This window comes from Amaranthus tricolor, chromosome 3, assembly GCF_026212465.1.
Source record: "Amaranthus tricolor cultivar Red isolate AtriRed21 chromosome 3, ASM2621246v1, whole genome shotgun sequence".
NCBI classification, from domain to species: Eukaryota; Viridiplantae; Streptophyta; class Magnoliopsida; order Caryophyllales; family Amaranthaceae; genus Amaranthus; species Amaranthus tricolor.
The window spans coordinates 25,046,512-25,058,448 of NC_080049.1; the positions used below are offsets into that span (position 1 = coordinate 25,046,512).

The following is an 11,937-nucleotide window of genomic DNA, read 5'->3' on the forward strand; positions in this document are numbered from 1 at the left end:
ATATAATAGTGAACTGAACCAAAGAACGTAAGACAATAAGTACTTCTAGGTACTTAATTGAATTTAAGTACTAATAAGTTTAAGAGAATAGGCCCTAAATTATTCATATATCTAAATTAATTGATTTATATATTTATGATCTATTCATGCAATTTTAGTTCACATTATGAAATTTCGTGAAGGGATCGACACAATTTTGTATTGTGCCCGAGGAGAAAGATGATGTACAGGCAAATTAGCGTAAGGTGGTTATAGGAACTAGACACATACTTAAGTAATGTCTTTTGTTGATTAGTATGCAAATGACTCACCTAATCCATTGAAAATACTCTTTGTTGGGATATTAGTTACTATTAGTAAAAAACCAGCTATGATTCTTTTTACTATTATTTAGGGGGTGTTTGGTTTCCGATTTCAAGGGTGCTTTTTAGCTTTTGTAACCATATTTAGCTTCTTGGCTTAGATAAGCTATTTTAAGTGTTTGGTAAAATAATTTTTAATTAATAGGTTTTGGAAAAAAAATAGCTTTTAAAACCTACTTCAAGAAGCTACACGATACTAGCATTTCCAAATAAATTTATAGCTTAATATGACAAATACCTATTCTCTCTTATCAAAATATAAATATTACATCAATTCAACCTGATAAATAATTTTAGAAGTTTTTAAAAATAAAATATTTATACTTCAACGACTGTTTTCAAAAGCTAATTTCACCAAATACTTTCATAGTTGAATTTTAAAGTTAATTTCATAATCCAGAAGTCATAAGCCAATCAATGCTATAAGCTATAAGCTATAAGCTATAAGCCATAAGCTACTTGCCAAACTGGGCCTTAGTGGGGGTAAGGATCCCATCATTTAGGGGAAGTTACTACCCTGTTGATGAGGGGTTACATCCCCTATTCATTATGAGAGTTACAACATTCATGGCAATTGCCAATTACTACTTATATATGTGAACTCTTAGTATTTATGATCATTCTACATTCAATTCTCTCCATTTTTAATCTTTCTAGAAATGTGTGCACTACTCCAAATACCGATTGTTAGTGATGAATTATTGTACTGTTGTTTGTGTTTTACATCGAGGAGCGATTCAGTATTTTCTTTCACGTTAATGGTCTTCAACCATGGTAGAAAAACATTTCTTTTCAATAGTCACTGCTAAATATTATTTCCAACACTCTTTTATCGACAAGGTTTGAGAATTGTGAAATGAAGGTAGTAATGGAGTAACACTCAAAGACGTACATGAGATAAAATTTTCAAATAGAGTCGTTATTTATTTTATATTTGTTACATTTGTTGATTTCGTTCAAGGAATCAAGGAAAAGTGCACTTTTTTTTATCATTAACTTGTACAACGAAGTAACAATGCTTTATAAGTTAATAAAAAAATGACTATGATCTTTTGATCATGTCATAGATGTTTAATGGAATACCTATCAAGCATTAAGAGGTAATTTTATGCTTATACGGGGCTAATGTTCTTCGTTAGAGGAGAAAGATCATATACAAGTATCTTGGTGGGTCATTCCACTTGATATGATTTAGTTGTTTTTTTAATGAATTCTCAAAGGATTATGTGAAACTTTTACAGGATCTATTCAAAACTATGAAAAAAAGTGCACGTCATTTAGCTCATACACAAAGCAGCATAGTCACAACATCCTTTCATCTTCTAACATCCCAATAGATTGTAGAGTGCTTCATCGGGCTTTGTGTTTCCAAAGAAGCTCAAACCAAGTGATAAGATTCTATGGATCGGCGCCTCTTGAAAGGAGTGCATCATTCTCAGAAATAAAGTCTGAGGATATCAACTACTTTAAGAGTATCTTGGGGGAGAATAATGTAATACAGGACCCAGATAGGCTTCAACCAGCAAACACAGATTGGATGGACAAGTACAAAGGCTCAAGCAAGCTTATGTTACTACCCAGGAGCACCGAAGAGGTAGCTGGCTCCTTTAATGTCTTTAAAATGTGAGCAGCTGGTAGGTTTTATTTTTATAGGTAGTGTGTCTATGCATGAACATTTAAGGGGTTTATGTGTTTATCAGTTAAATAGGTTTACGTTAGTAGGCACACATAGCAGGAAATCTAATCTTGGAAATATTATTATTTTAAGAAGGCCTGCAAAGTCATAACCATCTTTGATAGTGCCATTAAAGAAATTTATCCCCTGGCTCCTTTCATGTTTATTTTTGTTAGCTCTTCCATGAATCCCGTTTATAAAGTTAACTAAGTAGAGAGTTGAATCTGCAATATGGAGTTCTCCAACCTAAATTTTGTATGTTACATTTTTTCATTACATGTTGCCTGAAATGTCAAATTTGAGATGTAGGAAGTTATGTTGGTCATACCTTCATGAATATGGAAGCAGGGGGATTACTTGATATTATTACACTATTAAGGAATACCATGATTCTTTTGTTTAATTGACCTGTACGAAAGAAATATATGTTTAATGATTTTTAATTAGAAGAATTTGAGACCCATTATCTCTTTTTTGTGAAAAGATGGCTCATAACTATTAAAAGTGCAAACTCACTCTGGAATCCTAATTTTGAATATGCTAAAGTAGCAGGTACCAAAAAATCTCATTTGTTTAGTTATCATTATTATTGTAGTTTTCAAGTCATTTGTATCTTTTGGTTCATCGATTAAACTTCTTGACCTCTATCACCTGTACCAACAATTTTTTAAAAAGTGACGAGTGTTGTCAAATGTACATGTTCCTTGATGTAAATGTGTAAAGTATGTTGGTGTTTGGTTACTTTGAGTTTTTTGTATGTTCTTTGGACATGCTGTTTTTGTTTTTCATGTGTACCTTCTGGTCAAGAGCATATGCACAAACTGTGTTTTTTGATTGTAAATATTCAATGAATAATTCATGTGTTATTGTGAGAAAGTAATGATATTGATTCTACTTAAGCTAATATGCTTTGGTATCCAGGTTTCTCATTTATTGAGATACTGTGACTCTAGGAGCCTGGCTATCGTCCCTCAAGGAGGAAATACTGGCCTCGTTGGTGGAAGTGTGCCTGTCTTTGATGAGGTAATTATTTTTTCTTTTGAGACAAGAAGTTAGAATGCTGATACGCTGATAAAGTATACATTCTCTTAAGCAACTTTAAATGCTTTAGTGATTATAATTAGTGTGTGCAATCTTTGTTATTTGGTCACTCTTATTTTTTTTGTCATCATGTAAGCCTGTGTGAGTCATGTCGATGACAATACGTGCACATCCTAATAATGATTCATGTAAGACAAATATAGGTAGTTCAAGAGAAAAAACATATTAATTTTATCCGGGTTTAAAATAAGAGTCCAACAAGGCACAACTCTTTGTTGTCCATTCTCTTTTCATTTATACCCTAGGTTAATTTCTTCAACTTTCGAGTTTCAGTATAACTATATCTTTTCATCTGGGATATGTTTAAAATGATGAGCTTTAAGATCAAAAACTTAAAGCATGGTCTTTCTTGCTGTCTCAAAATTGTTGACACTTACTGTAGTGCAAAAACAAGGCCGCATCACCGTATCGCGATTGTATTGTAAAATTATTTGAGTTTATTGCGACCAAATTATAGGCCGCATTAATCGAGAAATTATTCGTATTGATCGTGATATCCGTTTCGTGACTGTGAGGGAATCCGTATTTTTGCACTATGGCACTTACTATACTATTAAGAGTTATATGATCTATAGAGAGTCATAGAGGGCCACGATACATATGGGATTCATACCTACCAGTTCCTAAAGACTTTAAGGATTGCATTAGCTAATTTTTATGTACACAACACTTTTTAAGCATTAGAGTTTCAAGTTTTGGATATTGTCTTAGTGTTTTGCCTCTTCTCTTTTATAGGTTATTATCAATATGAGTTCCATGAACAAGATCATATCTTTTGATAAGGTACGCGTTCTATTATACAAATTGTCTCCTATAGCTCACTTTTTTTATTCCATATACAAAAGCTACCAAAAGAGGAAGTAATTGCTCGAAGACCTAAGTGTAGTTACTATTAAACAAAAGCATTCAGATGATCCTGTGTTATTCATACCTTATGATGCCTAGATGAGTGTGAACTTCACGGCTTTCCAAATTTTTATATCGCTTCTAATTGTAAAATAATAATTTATATTTTGATGTAGGCCAGTGGTATACTGGTTTGTGAAGCAGGATGCATTTTGGAGAATCTGGAATCTTTCTTGGATAATGAAGGGTAAGGCTTTTTTATGCTAACTTTTACTTCATGCATATAGCACCTTAAGTGCCTAACATTTTGCATGATTTATGTAATTGGACAATGAGTGTGATCTTTTACTAAGTGGCGTTTTGTTTTATGTGCTCTAGTATCATCCTAACTTGTTCAAATCGAATCAATAAGTTTTCATGATCCATTTAATTACTGTTCTATGAATACATATCTTTCGAGCATCTCAAATTCTCAAGATTAAGCCGTGGAGCACTTGTCTGAATGTGCACTATTTGAAGGATTTTTTCCCCAGTCTTCGAATTCTTCTGAAACGGCAATCTTCAATAATGTTTGTTTAACTTGTGCGAATATTATATGCTTTAGATTTGTGATGCCTCTTGATTTGGGAGCAAAAGGAAGCTGTCAGATCGGTGGAAATGTCTCGACTAATGCTGGTGGTTTACGTTTGGTTCGTTATGGATCTCTGCATGGAAATGTTTTAGGTAGTTTACTTTGGCTTTTAGGTATTGCAATGATGGGTTGTTCCGTTTCTCATGACAGATAGGCTCTTTTTTAGTTTTTTTTTTCATTAAACTTTGCAACTTTACAGTGAAAAATGTTTAAGAAATAAAAAAGGGTTTAGATAAAAAAAGTAGCTACTTCAAATTTTTTTAAGCTACATGCTTGGTAAATGTAAACGAGGTAGTGGTATATCAATTATGGATGATTTCTGTATTAATATCTGGTTAGCTTGAATCCATTGAGTAAATGGGAATATTTAATTGGATGTTATCTTATGTATTGGTTTGTTATAAATTTTAATAATGAATTCCAAGTGAGGTATCTCATCATTTGAACTGAATGAATGATTTTTGGCTGTAGCAAAAATGAAAATTGACTTGAGGTGAAATGGTGTTTGATGCTCCTGTAGCACAATAGTACACATAAAAGATGCACGTACAGTGCACAAGTATGAAATAGAGATCGATCATTGAAATAAGTCAAGGAAGAATTACATGGAAAAACGTCCTGTATTTCTTGGGTAGATTGAACTTTATATCTATAATCCATGTCTTTGGGTGGTTAGGCCAATTCATTTGGTAGGCTTGCTTAGATTTGTGCTATGCACTTATGTGGCTTAATAGAAATGACTTATGGGTGGTTGTGTCTATAACCTCCACAATTCATGTTTATGTGTAGTGTGTACTGTGTAGGCCATGATGACATGTACATGCTTTGCTAGTGAGCTCCATTTCTTATGCAACTTCTGAACAAGTTGTTGTCTTACTTAGTCGAAGATGCTGCACTACTTGTCCGTAATGTAAGGAACCCAGATGAAGATAACAGTAAACAGATGAACATGTTCAAGATAAGGGCATTGCTGAACCAACAGAGTAGGAGGCATTATTTTGGCTTGCTTTGAGAGTCGATGCATTGTTACCCTCTGGTAATTGTTGTTGAACACCATCTAGAGAAGCATGCCATCAAATTGGGTCCAGATCCTTGGACACCTATGATACTTGGTAGTTTTCAAGGCCAATAGAGTATAGACAAGTTGGTTGGCCAGGGACATTAGGGCTACCAGCTGTCAGTCAATGCTATTAAAAGAGTAACTAGGCCAATGTGCCAAAAATAGCTCTCTATGCATGTACTCTGTAGTCTGTCCTCATTTTTCTGTACTCGTGTATTACAAACTTAAAAAGCTAAAAGATATCTGTGATTATATATATACAGAATATTTGCAAAAAAAATATATAAAAGAACAGTTCATGTAACCCTAGCACATCTTCATTTAATTTGATTATACAAGCTAGGTAATTTCTACCTCTATCATATAGCTAGCCTCATAATGCGTAGAAATAATTTGTGCTTAGAAATAATTTTTAGTTGTTCTTGTAAATTATATCTTTAAATGTGTCTTGGGGAACTATGTCATGTACTTATTTAAGCTTGAGTACTTTTGTGCTGTAGAATTTCTTCAGATGTACTATTTCACTTCAATAGTGGTTTTATGAAAAATTACCCTCATAGGCTGTGCTCATTTCTTCATCTTGGTATTAGAAATGATTGATTAGCTACTATCACAAATTTTACATGATAGTTCTTCTTCAGGCATTGAAGCTGTTTTAGCAAATGGTACCGTGATGGACATGTTGGGCACTTTGCGTAAAGACAACACTGGGTATGACTTGAAGCATTTATTTATAGGTTTGTGGCTGAAAAAAAGTTTTAAAGTTTTGCTGCTTGTCCTAGATTCCAAGTAGGTGTATGAGCAGAGTTGTGTATTCTGTTGCTTGTTTAACAAATTTATGCTTTTTTGGATGCAGGGAGTGAAGGGTCACTTGGTATTGTAACAAAAATTTCCATTCTTACCCCCCCAAAGCTCTCTGCTACAAATGTTGCCTTTTTAGCATGTAATGATTATTTTAGCTGTCAGGTAACTAGAAAGTACTCTATCTATGACGTGCAAGAAATTAATGTTTTACAATGTTGCTTAGCTCATATATGAATGACCGTGTATTGTAGGTCATAATTTATGCTTAAGATTGTTCTTTGTGTTAACTGGGGAATCAGTTTCCCTTCGTTGATATTGAGTAGGTTCATGATGTATTCTTAGCCTTGTGTAATTATAGTCTTTTACAAAATAATGTTGCATTGTTATGGATCTTTAACTTGGTTCACCATCTTTTGATCCCATGGTAAAATGTGACTAGTTGAAATTTTTTGGTGTTTAAGTAGTTCATGCATTAGCAATTGCTATCTTTTCTAACATTAAGATTTATCAACTTCATGCTTGAGGAGTTTGGAAATGGATATATATTAATTTGTTTGATTTGATATTGATATGTATTATGAGTCTGAAGCCAGTCCATATGATCTTTCTATGGGAATTAAATATAATATACTACATAATCTCTTGCTTGGCTCTGCCGTTCTATAAAGCCTACTAGTTCTGCTTAGAGGCGTCATTTGGGTCACCGAGTCAGTTTGGTGTCAGGCGTTTCAGGTCGTGTCAAAATTGAGTTTTGTGTCCACATTTATTTTTGGATCATTGTAAATCCTTTTTAAAGTTAAAGGGTAAGTTTTATCAATTGACCATTAGACCAATGCTATTATATGGATCACCACCACTAGTGATCATATTTTGCCTATCTATTGCTTACAGAAACTTCTATTTGAAGCCAGAAGAAAACTTGGGGAGGTCTTATCAGCTTTCGAATTTTTGGACAGTCATGCAATGGATGTGGTAAGATTTTTCTTTGTTAGATACATCGGTTTTAGGCTACATGACGTTTTTCTGCTTGTGAAGTTGACATAACACTTGGTTTCTGAAATTTTTAACTATAGTTTTAATTTGTTTGCAATGCATGAGTACCATTTGCTTAACAATACAATATTGCTTCAACAAAGTTTTATCTGTAATAAATAATTTATAAAATGCAATTGGGGTTTTAGTAACCTTTATGTTTTGATTGTGTTTTTTGGACAGAACTAGTGTCCAAGGAGATTTTGTGTAGCAGAAAGCTGCTGATTTTCTTAGAAAATGTTTGGTAAAACTCTATATCAAATTAGTGAAAACTGTAAAAATATTATGCGCAATTGACTCAATTAGTTGTCACAAGGGCAAGGGAAATATAAAGTTATTCTTTTAGCTGAAAATTTACCTAAGCTAGTAGGAAAAGCTTGTTAAACCATGTGTATATATATTTGAAGTTGCAAGATGATGTTTGCTATTAAGTTTCAATCTGAAATGACCTCTTTGTTTTCACAAAGGTAAGGTTGTGTACCTTCGAAACCCCCCAAACTCCACTTAACACTATGTTTGAAAGAAAATTATGAGAGAAAAGAAAACAAGGGAAGGGAAAGGGAAAGGAAGGAAAAGGAAGGGGAGGGGTAAGGAGGAAAAGTGCACATTGTTTGTTCTTAACAAAATTTGTCTATGTTTTACCTCCAAACCCCTCCCCTCCCTTTTTGTTATCCAAACAAGGGATTCTCTATCCTTCCCGATCCCTCCCCTTCCTTCCCCTCTATTCTTTCTATCCAAATATAGTGTAAATGAGAGCTTAATTTTAAAATCACTTATGGGCGCACCTTTATGCTAAGCTCTAGAAATACCACTTTTCATATTCTGGGATCAACGAGACGCAAGATGTGCACGGATTTTGTCTTTTATGATTTAGATTTTCATTTCTATAACCTCTGGTGAAATGACAGCGCTATTTTGTCACAGGTTTTGAAAAATTTAGACGGTATAAGAAATCCATTGCCTCCCTACAACTTCTACGTTCTGATTGAGACGACAGGGAGTGATGAATCATACGATAGGTAATTATCTTTGAAGTTATTTTATTGACTTGCTGCTATCTGTTGTTTGCCAAGGCGCATAGTTACTGATGTGAACCTGTTAAATTTATGTTGATTCTATCGTTTTTTTTATCATATGTGTGCTTTGAATTTTTTGAATACTCCCTATGTCCCCTTTAATTTGCATCCAATTTCTATTTAAGGTTGTCCCACTTAGCACCCTTTCCTCTTTTGGTGATGGTTACCACAATTATCCTTAATCTCATCTACTCATTACTTTACCCCACTCCACTTCTTATTTGTCTTACTTATCCAAGTACATATTAATATTTTACATCTTTGTAAGAGATGTGCAAATCAAATGGGGTGGAGGGATTATAAGTTAAGGCTCTCTCGAGCATTGAGCATGGAGGTCAGGAGCAAGGTTGCCTGTCTGAACTGTTCTCTGAGACTCAAGTGCTCTCCTCTCTAGCTGGCCTCCTTCCTTTATAACTGATGCCCATTCTGATTGCTTTTAAAAGAGTCATTTGTAATTTTCTTGCACATTAATTTATAAATGGCCAACATGAGTTTATTCAAATTACGATGTGTATGTGCAAGATCTGAAATTGGATGATGGTTGTGTTTTTAGAGAGAAGCTTGAGACGTTCCTGTTTCGCTTGATGGAAAGTGGTTTGATACTAGACGGTGTGGTTGCACAAGACATTAATCAAGTATTGTCATTTTGGCGTATTCGTGAGGTTGGCACTTCCATCTTTCATTCCCTTTTTCTTATAATATGCATTATGCAGTTATAATTTATTGTTTTTTGTGTTCATGAATCATGAATTTCTAGAGATGTTCCTTCTTATATCAGTTATGTTCTACAGTTCATTATATTTGGGATTCTGATATTCTTGAACTCCTGCTCATAACTTTCCATCCTTCTTTATTAGATTCTGGCCACATGTACTTAAGATTGAGTCTCAAAGTGCATTGACTGAAACCTTGCTAGAAATTATCGAAATTGCGACCTATGTCCTTGTGCATCCTCACTATTATTGCTGTATCTAGTTATTTACTTGTTCTGTGTATCTCCTTGTATAATGAAGGTTCTATGTTTCATACTTTGCATTATTCATGTCAATGGATTGGATTATTCAATTTGGTCAATCTCTGTGCCTTTATTTAACACTCATTCACATTCTATCTTGTTCATCAGTCATTCGACTTTGGGTGTTTTTGATTTAAGCTGTCATGTGACAGGGTATACCAGAAGCATTGATGAAGTCTGGGGCTGTATACAAGTATGATTTATCTTTGCCTTTGGAGAAAATGTATGATCTTGTTGACGAAATGCGAGCACGCCTTGGTAAGAGCCTCTCTATTTCCTTTGCATCTTGGCTATGGAAAGACAGGACAAGATAAATGGGGCTCTGCAATCATTTTAGTTAGGGCTATGTCACACGGACACAATATATTGGTCACAAATTACTAGCGCAGCCATATAGATCAAGGAATATAAATTTACTAGACCATTTACATATTATTATCTCCCATACACTTCATAGTGGTAAATAAACTCTATTTAAATAAAAGGTTCAAATTGTTTTACCAACTTTGGATGCAGTTGATATGCTCGTGCAAAAATGCAATGCCGGTTGCAGTTTGAAAGTAATTGCGATTGTGATAGGGCATTGATTACAGATTATGCGATTGTAGCCCTTCAAATTCATTCTTAACATGAAACTGTACCTGTTTACAGGTCACCCAGCCAATGTTGTGGGGTATGGTCATCTGGGAGATGGAAACTTGCATCTCAATATAACTGCTCCTCATTATGATGATGCTGTAAGTTCTTCTATCTTGTGGGAACGGTTGAACAGCATGTGAATATTGTTTTTCAGACGAGTGTGATTGTTGCAGATTTTAGCACAAATTGAGCCATATGTTTATGAATGGACATCTAAACATCGTGGGAGTATCAGTGCTGAGCATGGGATTGGACTGATGAAAGCAAACAAAATCCACTACAGCAAGCCACCTGAAGTGGTAAGGATTGATTTTCAGTTGCATGAATCTTTCTTTTGCAAGCTTTTCTTTCAAGATATCTGAGAGACAGGGTGATAAATATTTTATACCAACTATTTCTATTATGATTACTATCAATAAGGAGCTCAAGTTCTTTACCCCTCCTGCACATTGCATCCTTCATTTTTCTCAGGTGCCTCAAATCATTTGCTTGTGGTAATGTTTATGGTGTGATATTGAATCATTCATCTTTTTTCTGTTTGAATATTCATTTATTTATCACTAGTGTTTAATGGCTTAACAGCAAATTTTGTTCTATTCTTTTAGTTTCTGGTTGTGCTCTAGAATCTCAGTTGTTTTGTGGAATTACCGACTACTCTATGATACAATATCATCTTAAGAGTTACTTTTGCATCACTGTTTTCTTGTTAAGTTAGCTCGTTAAGTGGCATCATTTAGCTTAAGCCGTTACTCAAAAAAAAAATAGAAGCCCTTTCTATTTGTATTGCACAATTCTTAAACAGAAAGCCATAAACCTTGAATATCAATGCAACAAATTGTTTAAACCTGCTGGGATTTTGGTATTGATGATATCCTTTTTGTACGAAAAATTATTTGCATCTGAGTGCACCTTAGAAATACGTGCGGCCAAGTTCATTTTTGTGCTTATTTGTGAAAATAAATGGCCATTATTTTTGAAAAATAAAAGTTCACTCCATTTCACAAACGATCACAAATATGAATTAAAAAATAAGATAAGGCACACCCAATTGCACAATAGATCTGCTTTTTTGTGATGAATATACTATGCAAACTTTCTAATTTATATACTATTCATGATTTTTTCTGAACGCAGGTGCAATTAATGGTGTCGATTAAGAAGTTAATGGACCCAAATGGCATTCTTAATCCATATAAAGTTCTCCCTCATCATCTTAGTGCCAACAACTGAGGTAAGGCTTGATTTTACTTGATTTTTCAGCCTATTTCTCGCAAAGATAGTGTGGAAACGATTCCAGTTTGTCATTGTTTAAATCTATGAAATTGAAACATTTTAGGGCGTTGCAGGCTAAGAACAATTTGTGAAATTTCTCAAAAGGACGATTCAAAACAGAAGAGAATGATGTATAGCATAAACACCAGGAGCAGGAAAAATAAAATACTGAAATGATTGTTATCAACAGCTGTATGATGGAGAATTTAATTGTTGTACTCCATTGCTCGCAAGTTGATAGTCTTCAATTACGCTAGATTGTATCTTCGCTGGTGACTGCATAAATCAACCATGTGACATGTTTTAAAAGTATGTTTCTTTTGTGTCAATTAATAATTCTAAAAACGCATCTCAAGTCTAATACTTTGTTTGAAACTTTGAATAGAGGGTATTAAAGGATAGAAAGGGGACGGATTTTCAGAGA

The 11,937-nt window shown here is 34.0% G+C and overlaps 1 protein-coding gene across 3 annotated transcripts in view; it reads left to right on the plus strand.

The window, feature by feature from the left end:
- Window positions 1-11,937, plus strand: part of LOC130807843 (D-2-hydroxyglutarate dehydrogenase, mitochondrial) — a 12,950-nt gene extending 1,013 nt beyond the window's left edge. The window contains exons 2-16 of one of the 3 annotated variants that reach the window (XM_057673203.1): window positions 1,604-1,956; window positions 2,959-3,060; window positions 3,874-3,921; window positions 4,161-4,231; window positions 4,589-4,707; window positions 6,317-6,412; window positions 6,532-6,641; window positions 7,371-7,451; window positions 8,436-8,530; window positions 9,141-9,249; window positions 9,755-9,860; window positions 10,254-10,339; window positions 10,415-10,540; window positions 11,376-11,472; window positions 11,578-11,937. In XM_057673203.1, coding sequence (XP_057529186.1) covers window positions 1,604-1,956; window positions 2,959-3,060; window positions 3,874-3,921; window positions 4,161-4,231; window positions 4,589-4,707; window positions 6,317-6,412; window positions 6,532-6,641; window positions 7,371-7,451; window positions 8,436-8,530; window positions 9,141-9,249; window positions 9,755-9,860; window positions 10,254-10,339; window positions 10,415-10,540; window positions 11,376-11,471 — 1,598 coding nt within the window. In that variant the 3' untranslated portion in view covers window position 11,472; window positions 11,578-11,937. The remainder of the gene's footprint in view (window positions 1-1,603; window positions 1,957-2,958; window positions 3,061-3,873; window positions 3,922-4,160; window positions 4,232-4,588; window positions 4,708-6,316; window positions 6,413-6,531; window positions 6,642-7,370; window positions 7,452-8,435; window positions 8,531-9,140; window positions 9,250-9,754; window positions 9,861-10,253; window positions 10,340-10,414; window positions 10,541-11,375; window positions 11,473-11,577) is intronic. The other 2 variants (XM_057673204.1, XM_057673202.1) reach the window with 2 other exon arrangements.